At 44.8% G+C, this 17,934-nt stretch overlaps 1 protein-coding gene across 1 annotated transcript in view; it reads right to left on the reverse strand.

The window, feature by feature from the left end:
* Nucleotides 1-17,934, reverse strand: part of LOC139311932 (zinc finger protein 420-like) — a 53,815-nt gene that overhangs the window by 23,081 nt on the left and 12,800 nt on the right. Inside the window, exons 5-9 of the mRNA XM_070936456.1 lie at nt 11,647-12,083; nt 11,287-11,404; nt 11,087-11,166; nt 10,204-10,330; nt 5,340-6,251 (exon numbers count right to left, since the gene is read on the reverse strand). Coding sequence (XP_070792557.1) covers nt 5,340-6,251; nt 10,204-10,330; nt 11,087-11,166; nt 11,287-11,404; nt 11,647-12,083 — 1,674 coding nt within the window. The remainder of the gene's footprint in view (nt 1-5,339; nt 6,252-10,203; nt 10,331-11,086; nt 11,167-11,286; nt 11,405-11,646; nt 12,084-17,934) is intronic.

The following is a 17,934-nucleotide window of genomic DNA, read 5'->3' on the forward strand; positions in this document are numbered from 1 at the left end:
TTGCAGGAATACGGGTTCTGTAACACTGGCGGTAGGTGTGCCTCCCAGGATGGACCCATCCATCTGCTCGAATTTAATGGGGGTACGAAGAGTCAGGATCCGAAGGCCCAAGCCCTCAGCTACCGACTGCCGCATAAGGCATCGAGTACAGCCTGTATCAATTAAGGCTTTTTGTTCACACTCCTTCTTAGTGACAGGATGTCTAAGGGTCACTGGTATCAGGAAGGGGTGTACAGGGTCACTTACCATAGGATCCTGCAACTCATCTCCGTTGTCGCTTTCTTCGGATGCGTCGGGGACACGAGCCGTCCCTGGCATGGTATTACTGGACCGGGTTGTCGGTTCTAACGAGGGCGTCTGCGTGGCCGCCCTAGAGCGTTCTGGTGTTCGTAGGGGTCGGTCACGTGGCGTGGTAGTCGGAACGGATGGCCGGGGAGTTGACAGTCGCGGGGCTGCGACGGGGCAGTCCGCAGCTCTATGACCCTCTTGGTTGCATCGAAAGCACCGGAACGGGCGTCTGTTCGCCTCGGTAGCGGTCGGCCCGAATGCCGGGGTTCCTCTAAACGCCCCGCGGTCACTGGATCTGCCACCTGGACCACGACGGGACTGGAACGGTGGTGTGTTCCGAGGCCTGAATTCTCGTAAACCAACGTCCAGGCTCACCGCTGCCTTGTACCATTCGGACAATCGTGGGCCTAGACCCCGGTATACACAGGCCTGTTTTATTTCTCTATCTAGCCCTGCCTGGAATTGGTGGATAAGTAATCGCTCTGGCCACGAATGGAGTTTTCCTGCCAGATTACGGAACTCCTTGACATAATCCTTGGCAGGGCGACCACGCTGTCGTAGGTTGACCAATTCACCTTCGATGACCTGGGTCCGAGTTTCATCCTCGAACCTATTGTGTAATGCTTCAAGGAACAGGCCCAGATCTGTTAACTCGCGGGCGTGTTCACTATGTAAATCGGCGACCCATTCAGCTGCCTCCCCCGTTAGCACTGCTGTGACCGCCACGACCATGGACCACTGCGAAGGATATAATCTGCCATAAAGGTCCATATGGCTTATTACCTGACTCAGGAACAGTGCCACCTTTCCTGCAGTTCCATCAAATGCAGCCTGCACAGGCGGTAATCCCCAGGGATGTTGCTGGAGGGGGGGTGCCCAGGGACCGTGGCCCCATGCCGGTAGCGGGTCTCTGTAACGCTGTTGTGGTGGCCTATCTCCTGTGCCGGGTAGCTGTCGAGGGGCGTCTCTCACGGGATCTACTCTCCTCTCTCTCCCGGGCTGTGTAGCGGCACCGGGAGTTGCGTGGCTGCCCTCGCCCCCACCGTATGAATGTACAGCCTGTCTCCGCTCTCCACTCACCCAGCGTTGTTCACGCCCCTCCAACTTCAGCTTCGGGCTGGCAAGGCGGAATTTGCTGTCAGAACTCCCACCCGCCGTACCGCCTCCCGACCAGGAGGTGGCTCCCTCCATGCTGGGCGCCCATGGCTGCCAGGAGGGCGCGTCGCGAAAGCTCGCCTTGCCAAAACGGTCGCGTAGGATCTCTAGGGTGGAAGGCCCCAGGCCAGTGGAGTGGCTCCAGTCCCCTTCCTCGTCTTCCAGCCATCGCCGTTCCCTCCAATCCTGGAACTGGGAACCAGCATAGGGCGGGGTTTGAAGACGCATCCCACCTGTCTCTGGGCCGGGCGTCTCCCGGGCGTTGCGTTCGCGTTCCTTTCGTTCACTAGGGGCGCCGTCGACCCCGGGCTCATGCTGTTTCGGCCGCACCACCGGCGGGCTGGCCGCCCCATCCATCCCGGCGTCAACCTCCTCCTCCGCTTCGCCCACGGGCTCCGCTGTATCCTCCGGCAGCACGTCGGCCGCTACGCCCTCTGCCATCCCGTTCCTTCCTTCACGGGGGGGGGGGGCGGCTCCAAAACGGTTTGTGAAAAGGGAGAGCTGCGTCTTCCTCTCGGCTCCCCTAGGACTGTGTCCACGCTCAAAGAACACGCTTAAAGCCAAGCTGGTGTATCTTCATTTAATCATGGCAATCAGCGCTTACAGAAACCGGAATGCAAAGCTAGCAAAACAAAGACGCAGCTGTCACGCCCTTGCAAGCGAGTCCTTATATAGTTCCTTCCAGATTACCTTCAGCTGGAAGGTCTCGTACTTCCTCATTTCCTTCGGACGTACTGGGATGCCGTCACTTTTCTAGAGTGTTCTCAGAGTAGTAAGCTAATCCCACGCGACCCCATAAGGCACCCGTGCACATAAACGCCTACTCGGAAGCCTATTCCACCACCATCACCCATGTGGCTCAACCCCCCCCCTTCCAGCCGGGTATCCATGTTCTGCCGGTGTATGGACATGATGTCGAGTGCTTCTTGACGCTCGACACCCATCCTTCTTTTCCTTGAAGAGCACAGGCACCACCATCCTCAACTGGCCGGTGGAATAAAACCCCTGGTGAAATCTTTATGAATGAATGCACATTGTCATCGAGAATGGATTTGGTTTTGGCAATTTAGCCCCAGGCACAATCTCAATTGCAGAGTCCGTGGGGCAATGAAGCAGGAGTGTGTCACATTCCTTCTAGCTGAAGACCTCAGCCAAGTTGCGATCCTTTTTAGGAATCAGTGGCTGTAAGCCAGGGGTGTCAAACTCACATCGTCACATTATTACGTGACGTAGCGCAACTTTTTTCCCCTTTGCTAAACCGGGGGTGGGCGTGGCCATCATGTGACACATGAAGCCTATGGGCCAGGAATTTGATACCCCTTCTCTAAGCTATCACCTCCCTCCAGTTTATTAGCAGTTTCTGCTTTCCCTTCCATAACCAGAGGCATGAGGCGGCTTCTGAGAACTTTCATTAATTCTTGTCACATGGTTTCTCTACTTACTTTTTTCCCAATCAAGAGAGGGGCTCCATTTTTGCAACCATTCCAGGCCTAGGTCCATGGCTAGCTCATTCCAGGGGCACAAGAAATCTAACGGTCTCTACGTGGTCCCAGCTTCATGCAAATGGAGCTAAAAAACACTCATGTGCATCTGCCACCCACACAAAACCATTCCCTTTCCTCCCCCACACCAGGCTGCCAAGCTGGAAAGGTTGAGAACAGCTGTTCTGTAGGATAAATATACTAAACATCTATACAGTGATGGCTAACCTTTTTGCTGTCGGGTGCCAAAAGCAGGGGGAGCTCAAAGGGGTTGCACGTGTGTGTGCTCACCTCTATAATTCAATGCTCCCCCCGTGCCCCACCCCCACTGTGCTTTCGTGTCCGACCCCCCTCACGCCCCGTTTTGGGCCTAGCAGGCCTCCCTAAAGCCCATTTCGACTTCTGGTAGCTCCCCATTTTCACCCTCCCCAGGCTCCAGAGGCTTTCTTGGAGCCTGGGGAGGGCGAAAACAGCCTCCCCTGCCCCCTAGAGGCCCTCCGGAGGCTGGACATGGTCCATTTCCTGACTTCCAGTGGGCCCAGCAGGCCCGGTTTTTGCCCTCCACAGGCTCCAGAAGCTTTCTTGGAGCCTAGGAAGGGCAAAAACGGCCTCCCCCACTTCCCCGGAGGTCTTCTGGAGGCCAAAAATGCCCTCCCAGAGCCTCTGTACTCACCTGGCATCCAAAACGGGCTGAGTGGAGACTCCTGGGAGGGAGGGACAGTGTGGGTGGGGCTAGCTGAAAATTAGCTGGGGAGCTGAGCTAGGGCAACGGCTCGCATGCCCGCAGATATGGCTCCACGTGCCACCTGTGGTACGCATGCCATAGGTTCGCCATCACGGATCTAGTATAAGAAAACATACAGAGAAAGAACTTGCACATTGCATCTTTCTCTCTTGTACCTTGGATATTTTTTAAAAAATAAAACATCTCCTCAACCTCTATAAGGAGACAGAAAACTTAAAACTGTCTAAAATCCAGTACTTTTGAAGACTTTTTGAACTCAATTCATTTTTGGAAGTGTCTGGCTCACACACCCGCCACTCACACATGTAGAGGTTTCCACGCGAGCCTGCTACTTGTGGAAGTGAAGCTACACGCATATGGCCAACTCACCGCTTCTGCAGCCTAGTTCTGAATAGGCCAGGGCCCGGGGGGTTGGTGACCCCTGGTTCAAAAAAATCCTATGACAAATTGGGGTCAATGGTGGGATCGGCTCAAACTCAAGTGGCTCATTGAGTAATTACTGTGTATGAAAACAAATCTTAGCTGCTAAAGGAACAGAAATGTGGCCCCCCACAAACTGAAAGACTTTACAAGCAACAGCCAACAGTCTAGATGCAGAAATCATACCTCTCACTTGAGCCTTCCTCAGACAAGAAGGGATGGGAAAGGCAGAAGAGCCAGAGAAGGGGCTCAGCCCTGATACTTAGCCCAACAGAGGTATTGAAGCAACAACAAAAAGTATCAGATAACCTCTAATAAAGTTGTGGTTTGTTTGTTTTTCTAATCTAAAAGATACTTGAAGAATAACATGATAATTGTGTTTGATATTTTGGAATATCAGGAAAAATATAATGAAAAGCAACCAGGAATATTTCTACATGCAGAGAAGACCTTTGAGTATTTGGACTTGGCAAAAACCCCAAGCAGGATTAGGGATTCACCGTGTTCTGGTTTGCACTAGAAAGGCAATTTATGAATGCATATCTAAGAAGGTAAACAATTTATTTGAATTATTACTCAAATGGTACTGTACTTGTAGGAGATTTTAGACAACTATAGGTAGTTGTCGATTTACTACAGTTCATTTACTGATTGTTCAAAGTTACAGAAGCACTGAAAAAAGTGACTTAGGACCATTATTCACACTTATGACCGTTACAACATCCCCAAGGTCACCTGATCAAATTTCAGATTCTTGGCAACAGATTCATGACAGCTGCAGAGTCCCTGGATCATGCAGAGTCACCTTTTGTGAGCTTCTGACAAGCAAATCTAATGGGGAAGCCAGATTCATTTCACAACAGTGTTACTAACTTAACAACTATAGTGAGTCACTTAACAAATGTGGAAAGAAAAGTCATCAAATGGCGCAAAATGCACTTATTAACTGTCTCGCTTAGCAACAGAAAGTTTGGGTTCAATTCCAGTCATAAAGCGAGAACTACCTGGATTTTTAGTGAAGCTCTTTCCACAATTTCTTTATTGATATGGTTTCTCCCATGTGTGGATGCTTCTATGGCAAGTAAAATGTTACTCCTTGCAAAACTCTTTCCTTACTCCATGCATTCATATGGTTTTTTTTTTTTTCTTCAGTATGGATCCTTTTATGGGAATTGAGATCATAACTCTTTCTAAAGCCCTCTCCACACTGCAAACATCTTTTGTGTGGCTCCTCTTGTGGGAATTAAGACCATTACTACGAGCAAAGCTCTTTCCACACTCCATGCATTTATAAGGTCTTTCTCCTGTGTGGCTCCTCTTGTGGGAATTAAGACCACTGCTAAATCTAAAACTCTTTCCACACTCCATGCAGGGATATGGTTTCTCTCCTGTGTGGATCCTTTTATGGGTGTCAAGAGCATTACTCCACCTAAAGGCCTTTCCACATTCCTCACATTTATAAGGTCTTTCTCCTGTGTGGATCCTCTGGTGGGTATTAAGATTACCACTCTTCCTAAAACTCTTTCCACACTCCATGCAATCATATGGCTTCTCTCCTGTGTGGATCAAATTGTGGGATTTCAGACTACTGCTACTAGTAAAGGTTTTTCCACACTCCATGCATTTATAAGGACTTTCTCCTCTGTGATTCCTCTGATGGATTCTAAGAGTCTTAGAATAACAGAAGGTCTCATCACACTCCATGCATTGATACGGCTTCTCTCCTGTATGGATCCGCTTGTGGATATTAAGATCACTGTTACGAATAAAGGTCTTTCCACACTCCATGCATTTATAAGGTCTTTTTCCTGTGTGGATCCTTTGATGTCTTTTAAGATAGTGATTATAACTGAAGGTCTTTCCACACTCCATGCAGGTAAATCGTTTCTCTTCTGAATGGGCCCTTTCATGAGAAATGAGATGATTGGATTTATTAAACCTCTTTCCACACGCCATGGTTTTATATGGTCTTTCTCCCATATCGATCACTGTATGGTTAGGAAGCCCTCTGACCTGAGAAAGACTTTTTTTAATTCCACTTTGTGATTGTTTTGTTTCATCCCTTTTTGGTTGCATCTGATCTACAAATTTCCTTTTCCCCCCTTTCGAATGGATCGCTTGGCATTCCTCATTGCAATTCTTATTCTCTTGCCCATTAAAGCCTTGGAAAAGAAAAAAGAAAACTGTACATTTTCATTCCAATAGGATTGGATCACAACCCTGAACTAATCGTTGACCCGGTTTTAATTTTTAATTTTTAACTTGTTAGTCTTAATTGCACTTTTAACTGTTAAATTATGAGATTTGGATTTAATTTCTTTTTAACTTTTTCATTAGATGTTTTTTTACTGTTGTGAGCCGCCCTGAGTCCGGCTGGAGATAGGGCGGCATATAAATCTCATTAAATAAATAAATAAATAAATAAATAAATAAATAAATAATTCCATTGTTTCACAACCTACCAAAGTGCATTGGACACTGTTGCATGCTGGGGCAGCAATATACCCAGCGCCTCCCAACTTCAATAAAAGTCTCATCTCCATTTGTCTGCAGAGCAGAATCTTTGAAAGTCAAAGGGAATTTCTGGATGGCAATAGCTCCCCACCCTCAACTTAAGACTAATGCAAACTTGGTACACAAGTGGGCATATCTCTAAGAAGGGAACATTCGTCTCGGGGCTCATCCAGTCTTGGTTATAGTAGCTCAGGCCTATCAGGAACCTAGTTACCGTATTTTTCGGACTATAAGATGCATCAGAGTATAAGGCGCACCAAGAGGTAAACAAGGGAAAAAAGGTTTTTGCCCTTTCCGGCCCCGAGGAACACTCTGCAGGCCTCCCAAACCATCTCCATGTCCCGTTTTTTCTAAAAACAGCCCCCTTTTTAGGGACGCGCGGGGCGGGGTTTCTGTAGGCCAAAAATGGCTGTAATTGGTGTATAAGACGCACCAACATTTCCACCTTCTTTTGGGATGGGAGGTACGTCTCATATTCCAAAAAGTACGGTACCAGGTTCAGGAGGAAATACCGAACCCTGATAGGCAGAACCTGGCTCAAGAGAGGCCACACCATCAGTACATTCTGCCTCTTCCTCAGATTCTTGCTAATATCTTCTGTGAAATGAGTATTATGGTTTATGAGCAGAAAGCATTTAAAAAATACCAATTTTCTTTATGTACAAAGCCAGGCTATGCAGTTTTCCAATTTTCCTTTCAATAAATTTCCTTCTTCCATGTCAATTTGGTCAAATGGTTAAGACACCAGGCTAGAAACTGGGTGTTCTGTCCCCGTCTCACACATGCACACAAACAGACAGCCAGGGGTTAAATAAACTGGCAGACAACCAATTCTTCCGATAAGAGGCTTGGCAGCAACCCAGTAGCTGCTTGCCAAGAACTTTACTCATAAACAAAATACACACGGTTCAAGAATTGTCCAGTTCGTAAAATAAATCCAAGGCAGATAATGTTGTTTCCAAAGATGCAATGTGACTCGATAGTAGTTAGTTTTGTCCGTCACAGAGTCTGAATGGCCATCTCACCCCCTTTTATATCCTGTGGGGTGTGGTCCAGTGACTCAGCTTAATCTCTGGCACGCCTCTACTTCTGTTGTGTGCGCTTATCTCTGCGACGCTGCCGAGGATCCAGCCAAGACTCATCTCCCTCATTACTGTCCACCTGTGGCTGCGTGGACGTGCTTGGCCCCGGCCCTATATCTTGCCCTTCGGCAGGCACCGAAGGCATTGCCAGAGAGGAGGGTCCTGGAAAGGGAGGCCTTGCCAACTCCTCTCCTTCACTCTCGGACTCCTCTCCTGCCGATGACACAGGCTCAGGTAACGGAGCCACAACACTGGGGGACTCTGAGTACTAGTTTTGTCTTAGACATGAATGCTGGCTGGGTGGCTTTGGGCCAATCTCTCTCAGCTCAACCCATTTCACAGGATTTTTTTTCCTAGGGAAAACAGCAGGAGAAAGGAATATTGGGGTATGTCCACTGTCTATATTATTTTAAAAAAATAAAGGAAGTATATACAGTGCATTCAGAATGTATTCAGACTCCCTTCACTTTTGTTAATTTTATTATGCTGTAGCTTGATTCTATAATAGTAGAAATTTATTTTTTCCTCATTAATCTACACTAAGTACCTCATGATGACAAAGTGAAAACAGAATTTTAGAAATGTCTGTAAGTTTCTTAAAAAGAACTGAAATATCACGTTAATGTAAGTATTCAGACTCTTTGCAATGCTTGAAATATAGCTCAGGTGCCTCCCATTTCTTGTGATTGTTGCTGACATGTTTCTATGCCTTGATTGTGGTCAATTCAATTGATTGGACGAGATTCAGAAAGGCACACAGCTCTCCATAAATGGCCTCACAGCTGAGAATGCATACAGTAGCAGACCAAAAGCCATGAGGTCAAAGCAACTGCCTGCAGAGCTCAGAGATAGGATTATTTCGAAGGAAGAGATCTAGGGAAGGCTACCATAAACTTTCTGCTGCACTGAAGGTTCCTAAGAGCTTTAATTGTTTGTTATTGTTTTTAATCATGGGGCCAAATTTATATATATATATATCTTTTTAATTGTATTTTAATGTTTGTAGTTTATGCTTTTACTTGGCTGTTCACCGCCCTGAGTCCTCAGAGGGAAGGGCGGTACACAAATTTAAAAATAAATAAATAAAAATAAAAATAAGTGGACTCCATAATTCTCAAATTAGATCCTGGTTGGAGACAACCATCAGTACAGCCCTCCACTGATCTGGGCTTTAAGGCAGAGTGGCTAGACGGATGCCTTTTCTCAGTGCACAACACATGAAAGCCTACTTGGAGTTTCAAAAATGCACCTGAAGGACTCTGAGACTGAAATAAGTAAGATTCTCTGGTCTGATGTAACCAAGATAGAACTGTTTGACCTCAATTCTAAACATTATGTCTGGAGGAAACCACTCATCACCTGCCCAATGCTATCCCAATAGTGAAGCATGATGGTGGCAGTATCATGCTGTGGGAGTGTTTTTCAGCAGCAGAAACTGGGAGACTGGTCAGGGGTGATGGAAAGCTGTACAACATAGCGCTCAGGACCAGAAAATGGGCTAAAGATTCATTTTCCTACATGACAACCATACTATGCAAACAGCCAAAACACACTCTGTGAATGTCCTAGAGTGGCCCAGCCAGAGCCATGACTTCAACCTTATTTAGGAATCTCTGGAGGAATCTCTGGAGGAATCTGAAAATGGCTCTTCAAGGACGGTTGCCATCCAATTTGACTGAGCCTGAGAGGATTTGTAAGGAAGAATGGCAGAAAATCCCCCAATCCAGGTGTGCAAAGCTTATGGTGTCATACCCAAAAAAACTGGAGGCTTCCATTGCTGCCAAAGGTGCTTCAACAAAGTACTGACTGAAAGGGTCTGAATATTGATGCCAATGAATATTTCAGTTTTTACTTTTTAACAAATTTACAGACATTTCTAAAATTCTGTTTTCATTTTGTCATTTTCGGGTACTGAGTGTAGATAAATGAGAAAAAAATGAATTTCAACAACTATAGAATCAGCCTGCAGCATAACAAAATCGACAAAAGTGAAGGGGATCTGAATACTTCCTGAATGCACTCTATATCTTTCCTTTATTTTATTGCAAATAATAAGGACAGTGGACATCTCCGATATTCCCTCTTTCTGCTGTTTTCCCTACAACAACCCTATGACATGGGTTGAGCTGAGAGAGTTTGGCCCAAAGTCACCCAGCCAGCATTCATGCTTAAGGGAGAACTACAACTTACAGTCACCCAATTTCTAGCCTGGAGTTTTAACCATTTGACCAAACTGATTTTATGGAAGAAGGAAATTTATTCAAAGAAAAATTAGAAATCTATAGTCTCCCTTATTACATACAAGAAATTGTATGTATTTTTTTAAAAAATGCTTTCTGTTCATAAAATACATAATACTCATTTCCACAACTGTAGAATCATGCTACAGCATAACAAAATAGAAAAAAGTGAAGGGGATCTGAATACTTTCTGAATGCACTGTAAATAAATGATTTTTTCCCCAGAAATAACATTCAAGCCCTTCTCTACATTCCTGAGCACCGAAAGGGATTCTTACCCAGAGAAAAGAGATTCCTGGAATTCTCCAGCATGACTTCTCCGTGGAGCGCCTTTTGGTCAGCATCCAGTTGAGACCACTCCTCCTTGGAGAAATACACAGCCACTTCCTCAAAAGACACAACATCCTGAACAAGGACACAAGTTTCCTTATTAACAGATAATCCCAAGAATAATGGGATAATTTTATTCCACCAATTCTAGGAAAGAGATCTAGTGAACAAAATGGGTATCCTCTGCAAAATTAAGAATAAGGTCTAACCGCTTTTGGCTGATGGCACAACTAAATCATGTTTGATCAACCTGGAGGTGTTTGGAATGCCTTATAGTATAACCAACTAAAATATTCAATATAAAGTCTTCAATCCACTCCTTTTCAGTGACTCCCATTCTTCCTTGGATGGGTAGAGTAAAATACTGGCAAAACCCAGCTGACATGTTTTCCAATGGCTCATTTTATACACTGTGCAATCAACGTACCCGAACTCCACACCTTCATGAAGAAGTTGAAAGAGCTTGTAATAGTACTCTATATGTCTATGGAGATTCTTAATCACCACTCCCAAAGATGCTTTTCCAAAGGCAAAAAAGACTATTTTCTTTATAATGGTGTGTGTGAACAACCCTGGGAGACAGTAGGAAGAGCTCCAATGCTGACAACAGTCTGGTTAATGAAATCTGAAAATGAAGAAGGAGAGGTGGAAAAGGCATCTCACAAAGGATCCCCTCAGAAGGGAGAGGGTAAGCTAAGGTGAGTGTGAATGTTCAATGACTTGATGTCAAATTCGTATTCCTTAGAAACAGCAATTTTATACATTGAACTCTAGAACAAAATGAAATCCATCCAAGATTTATGGACCTTTTCCAATCTTATTTCTCCTTACCTGAAGTAGCGGTTCAGCTAATCCTTCAACTTCATCAGAAAGAGGTGATTCTAAAAAGTCCAAGGACAGCTTTCTACTCTCTGTGAGAAAGAGAAAAATACTGGAAGCAGATTTGTTAAAGAGAGACACTCCAATAAACTGGAGTGAAAGAATCAGTTAAATGTTAAAATCTCACCTTACAGAGAAAGAGCCTTTCTTACCTTCCGTAGAGTCTTGACTTTGATCTTTCTGTAAGTTCTCCCTGAAGAGCAGCTCTTGAGAAGATTTGAATGAATCTTTCCCCTCCTTGGGATACTCAGTCACAGCTTCCATGGATTTCTGGACATGATGTGTTACGAGAAACAAAGGAAGAGCACAGAGATAGAAATGAATTATCATACTGCACCTTCAAACTAGCAGACCCCAATGTCCATTACTGAAACAGAATGAAAGAATTGCTCCAAATACATCCTCTGGAAGAATAGAACAAATGCCCTTAGGAATTAATAATCCCAGAAAATTCTGCCAGGGAGAAATTGACAAATTCAGAGAGCTCCTCTTTAGAGCTGCCATTTGCCCACCTGCAACTCTTCCTGCATGTTTTCCTCCTCTTGAGTCAGCAAAAATCCTTCAGCCAGGGACACCGCCTGGGAACTGGTCTCTGCTCCACACTCCCGCACCCATTTCGACACCTCTGGGGAAAGGACAGCCAGGAATTGTTCCAGGAGCACCAGGTCCAGCATCTGAGCCTTGGTGTGTTTTTCTGGTTGCAGCCACTGACAGCAAAGGTAGTGAAGCTGAGTGCAAACATCTCGCGGACGGCTCCCCTCCAGAAACTGCACTTTTGTGAAGTGACAGCATTGGACCTCTGAACTATTGGATGCCTCTTCGTGACTCTTCTGCCCAGGACCTGCCCCATTCTTCCCACAGCTCCAAGGCTGAGCAGCTGGAGGGCCTTTTCTAACTTCTGCATCTGCTGGGTGTCGCCCCTCCATCTTCTCTCTGGTCTCTAAAAAAGCTCCAAAATGGACCCATGGATCTCCACAGGTCTTTCTGTTCACAAGAGGTCTGGCCAAATTTTCCAAGGCCATTCAGCTCTCTTCCCAGACAAGATACTTAAGATTCCAGAAGAACCGGAAAATATTTCCAGCTTACATACCTGAAATGGGAAACAAATAATTTAGGGTGTTTACTAGAGTGATGAATTGAACTATTGAGCATCTTTATCAAGAGAGGAAAGAGAACAGGGAAGGGTAAAGGGAAGGAAAAAAATAGAAATTTGGATTAACCTACCAATGTCGGGGACCGAGGGGGGTATCTTATTAGTTAGCTTGATCTCTCTACATGTGGGGAAAATTGCACAGAACACTTCAGGACAGGACTGTCAAACTAGCGGCCCAGGGACCAGATATATCACGCCACGCCCGGTTTAGCAAAGGAGGGAAAAGTCCCGATAGGTCACGTGAGGACACGAGTTTGACACCCCTGCTTCAGGATATCGATCTCTATCAAAATATTGGAAAAATACATTTAGATGTTTTTGATTTCTACTTCCTAATTTTTAATTAAAATTTAATTTTAATTTTTATGTCTTCTGTATATTATTATAAATTATTCTAGGCAGCAATTATACATAATGCTCCGTCTTACTATTTCCTCACCCCAACAGCCCTGTGAAGTATTTAATACACCCTTTAATATCATTTCTATAGCTGCGTTGTTAAGAGCAATCATTTGCACAATCCAAATCGTAAATGTCCCAGGTCACAAACAGCAATTGACATGAGGGGCTCTCTAAATCCACTTAATAAGTAAATAAATCCCAGGATATCCCAGAGCTATAATTGCACTCAACAATGAACTAAAGGGCCACCATCAGTGAGCTGTTGGACAGTATAACCTGGTCTGTTGTGTGGATGTTTGGGTGATTTAGGAGTAGGGAATTGTGGTGGGTGGGAGTGTGTTTGGGGATTGTGTGTTGGACCTGGTCTTTGGGTGTTATGTGAATTTCGTTGTATGTGTATACACATACAATGACAATAAAGTTTGTTTGTTTGTTTATATTATATATATATATATATATATATATGTATGTATGTATGTATGTATGTATGTATGTATGTTTTCTGAGGTTTTCGCGGGTGTTTGTATGTAGGTCTTTGGTTATTCGAATAACCAAATAACCCGAATAACCAAAGACCTACATATATATATATATGTTTTTCTTTTAGCCAGGTTTTTCCTACGTAACCAAGGTTTTTCTGCAGCCCTAGCTCAGTGGAGTCACATCCACTCGATTCTGGGCTTTTTTCTTTCTGGCAGCCAGCAAGCCCTGTGCTGCCTGGTGAGAGACTTATATAGATATATTTCTGGCTTCTTAGCCATCATCAGTAAGCCACATCCACATCTCATGTATCCTCCCTGTAAAGGTACAATATCTATTTTCTTACTATATATAACCAAGCCAGTAGATATGCTAAGATCTCAACAGGCAACCTTATTTATCTGCCGGCACAGCCAGCTGGTGATAGTGGGGAAAGGCTGGAAAGCAGGAAACCCAGTTCCGAGTCCTTGCACCCCTTGCACCCAACTCCTTACACACGGAGTTGAAGCCTTGCGTGCAAACCCAGCAGGAGGGACTCCGACGGCTCGCTTCTCTCGGCCTAAGAAGGGGGAGGCGAGGGAAACCCCTTCGGAAAACGGGGCCAAGAAGTTTGCAGAAAACTGTCCAGGAGTCACGACTGACTTGGAGGCACAAATCTCTGTTTTGCAGAGACGACCTCTCCTCCTCTCCCTCCATGCAAGGCTTTCCCCGTCGAAATGGATTGTAAATCCTCTTTTCTGCGACCCTGTTTTTTTTTTTTTTCCCCTGGAGGCAAAGCGAAGGGCTTTGCTTTCTCCCCTGCCTGGCCCTTGCATGCACAGGGACGGCAGGGGAACATGTGGCCAATGGCTCTTCCACCCCCTTTCCACGACTCCGAGCCTGAGAAAAGTCAAACACGCACCCAGTCATTGAACCCAGACTCACGTCTGGATCTCCAAGTCCAAGGTTTCCCTGCAGCCTCTTCCCTTGCCTGAAAGGCTCACTCGGGCGCTGTAGAAAGAGCGGAGCAGCTTTCAAGCCTTTGCTGGAAAATGCCTAGGGAAGCACGCATCTCTCTTGACTTGGGAAAGAGACCGGCGCATGCTCAGTTCTTTTGTAAGGCGGGGGGGGAGGGAGAGCGCTGCCCGGCTCTTCCATCGGACTCTCGTGGGAGCCCCCTAGAGGATCCTCTGCGCAATGCCTGAGGATCCTGCAAGGAGATCATGTTCCATGCGGGTGTGGGCATTAAGAGAAGTAGTGAAGGTTCCCTCTAACTTTGCCTATCTAGAACCGGCAGGCGTCAGTTTCTAGATTTTCCTCTTTCGTTAATGGCTGAAAACCACCTGTGATCTTGTGAATATTGAGAAAATCTCTGTGGAGACTCAAAAATCGCTTTCCTCAAGGGCAAGCCCCCACCCCCAATACAATCAAAAGTTTTGTGTATTTTAAATTTTTAGACTTACAACAAAACAGAATTTAATAACATCTCATGAATAACCATACCAATAATATTTAATTAAGTTTATTTAAATCAAATTTAGACTTTTTCCTAATCCTAGTTAGACCATAGAATGTTTTTTGAACATTCACTTTTTTTTTTTAATTTGATTCATATGCCGCCCTTCTCCGGAGACTCAGGGCGGCTTACAATGTGTTAAGCAATAACCTTCATACTTTTGTATATTTATACAAAGTCAGCTTATTGCCCCCACAAACTGGGTCCTCATTTCACCTACCTTAGAAAGGATGGAAGGCTGAGTCAACCTTGAGCCTTGGAGAGATTCGAACCAGCAGTAAATTGCAGGCAGCTGTGTTAATGACAGGGTGCTTAGACCACTGTACTATCAAGGCTCTTCATGGGCTTCCCCGCATTTTGGCTTATTTTGTGAGAGGGATTCTTCATCCTCAAGATTTTTCCATACAGGATACATTGATATATGTGATGAGTTTCTCGCATATTAAGAGGCACATAAGTTGCCATGATTTGCGAGTATTATGATCTACCAGTCCTAGAACCAGATCTCACCTCTGTCTGTCTATCTGTCAGGAGAAACTGATGTTATTTTCTGAAGTCGTTTTTCTTAATTTCATATTATTTTATTAGGTTTATTTACTTATTTTGGTTATCAATAAAGCAAAGGTCTTTCACTCTCATTCTCTCGAGTATCCCTAACTACACAGAGAGAGACAGAGGGAAAGAGAAAAAAACTATGACTAAACTCCATTGGGAAAAAACTGTTCTTTTGTCTAGTTGTTCTGGGGTGCAGTGCCCTATAGCGTCGTTTTGAGGGTAGAAGTTGAAAGTTTATATCCAGGATGTGAGGGGTCTGTAAATATTTTCGCAGCCCTCTTTTTGACTCGTGCAGTATACAGGTCCTCAATGGAAGGCAGGTTGGTAGCAATTGTTTTTTCTGCAGTTCTAATTATCCTCTGAAGTCTGTGTATGTCTTGTTGGGTTGCAGAGCCAAACCAGACAGTTATGGAGGAGCAGATGACAGATTCAATAATTCCTCTGTAGAACTGTATCAGCAGCTCCTTGGGCAGTTTGAGCTTTCTGAGTTGGCGCATTCTTTGTTGTGCTTTTTTGATGATGTTTTTGATGTTAGGTGTCCATTTTAGGTCTTGAGATATGGTAGAACCTAGAAATTTGAAGGTCTTTACTGTTGACACTGTGTTGTCTAGTATTGTAAGAGGTGGTAGTATGGGAGGGTTTCTCCTAAACTCCACCACTATTTCTACGGTTTTCTATCATTTTTGTATGAAAACAGCATAAGTAAACTTTCCCTTTGTCAGCTGGACTTCCCACTGTCCATTGTCCACCAATCATTTGCATTCATTTTGTTTTGGGAATGATCTGACTGCCTTGGAGTTTACCAACTGATGACTTTTGGATGTCAGGTCTATCTCAGGCTTTCAGTCGGCTGCCTTGCATTCCTCATTTCCCTCCCTGAAACCTCCCTTGCATTCCAATGCCTTTGCTCCCCCCTCTCCTTAGTGTTGACTGATTGTGAACAAGGTTGCATAGTGAGTCAACCAGGACATAACGACCCTCCAGAAAGATTAATCCTACAAGGAAACACACACATTTTAGACCCAAATCTCCTTACACTATTGTTAGGAAATGGTTGTTGCCTAACTAGTTGGCCAGGCAATATATAATCCAACATTGTATGTTTGTATTGTGTAAATGTATTATGTTGCTTTAAGAACATTGCTGAGTCATTCTGCATCCTGATTGGATAAGCTCTGCAGCTAATTTATTTAAGGAGAGCTTAAGTGTGGTTAGAAAGAACACTATACCATTTGCCCAGATTTGTCTGGTGCGCCAGTTGCGCCCCTACCTGGACCGTGATGCCCTACGCACAGTCACCCATGCGCTCGTCACCTCCCAGATCTACTACTTCAATGCTCTCTACATGGGGCTGCCCGTGAAGACCACTCGGAGGCTTCAGCTGGTGCAGAATGTGGCCGCGCGGGTAGTAATGGGAGTGTCCCGACACTCTCATGTTACACCTCTCTTGCGGGACCTGCACTGGCTACCAGTTGCCCTCCGGGTGAGATTCAAGGTGCTGATAATTACCTATTAAGCTCTACATGGCTTAAGCCCGGGGTATCTGGCGGACCATCTGCGGCCAGCGACAGCTCCCCATCGCCCGATGCGTTCCCACAGGGAGGGTCTCCTTGGGGTGCTGTCGGCCAGACAATGTCGGCTGGCAACCCCTACAGAGCGGGCCTTCTCTGTGGGCGCACCTACCCTGTGGAATCAGTTCCCCCTGGAGCTCCAGGTGGCCCCTAACCTCCGCTCTTTCCGCCGTGACTTTAAAACATGGTTATTTCACCTGGCTGGTTTGGACTGAAGGGGTTTTAAAGGGGATTTTAATGGTCTTTTTATAATTGTATTGGGTAGTTTTAACATTGATTTTGCTTGTTTTTATTGTTGTGAGCCACCTTGAGTCCTTTCGGAGATAGGGCGGCATACAAGTCCAAATAATAAATAAATAAATAAATAAATAAATAAATAAATAAATAAATAAATAAATAAATAAATAAATAAATAAATAAATAAATATTTTTTACCTGCTACTATGCTGTAACTATTTTTGATCTCTCTAAATGGTCATTGTTTGATCATGGGTTATTTATTAATGTTTCCCGATATTTATTGAACTGTTTTATATTGTTCCTGAATGTTCCTTGTATTTTTCTACAAACTGGTAAGAGGATTTTATATCCCTGGATTTATCTTGTATTGCACTTTATATGGCTAAGACTTGGATTGTTAAATGACTATGATTTCGTTTTACCCTCAAAGTAAAGTAATATAAAACCAGTTTGTCTGCATGTTATTCACAATTACTCTCAAAACCGTTTCTGTGCGTAAAAATTTCTGATGGTACTCTGTTTTATGAACCATGACTCTGGTGGTGACACAACAATATCCTTAACAACTATAAAACCTATTGGGTTTGATCTGGGTACTTAACAAGAAACCTATGGATCATTGTAGTGGCCCGAACATCCGTCACTGCCACTCACTGCATCTGCCGGTGGAAATCCCTTCCATAAAACTAAGTACTGTAACTTCCCCTTATAGCATTGAGAGTCAAGGATCTCCTTGACCTCACAATGTTTTTCTGCTTCTACCCATATTGGAGGGGCACTGGGGTGGGGGGAGGTGATTCAATAGCCGGTCTGAGCAATGACTGGAGAGGTTTAACGAACTGCAGTGAAATTCTAGGTCTGTGATGGTGAACCTTTTTGGCACCTAGTGCCGAGTGTCTAGGCT

The sequence above is a fragment of the Pituophis catenifer genome, unplaced genomic scaffold (genome assembly GCF_029215685.1).
Source record: "Pituophis catenifer annectens isolate HBS135680 unplaced genomic scaffold, rPitCat1.0.hap2 SCAF_2, whole genome shotgun sequence".
Taxonomy (NCBI): domain Eukaryota; kingdom Metazoa; phylum Chordata; class Lepidosauria; order Squamata; family Colubridae; genus Pituophis; species Pituophis catenifer.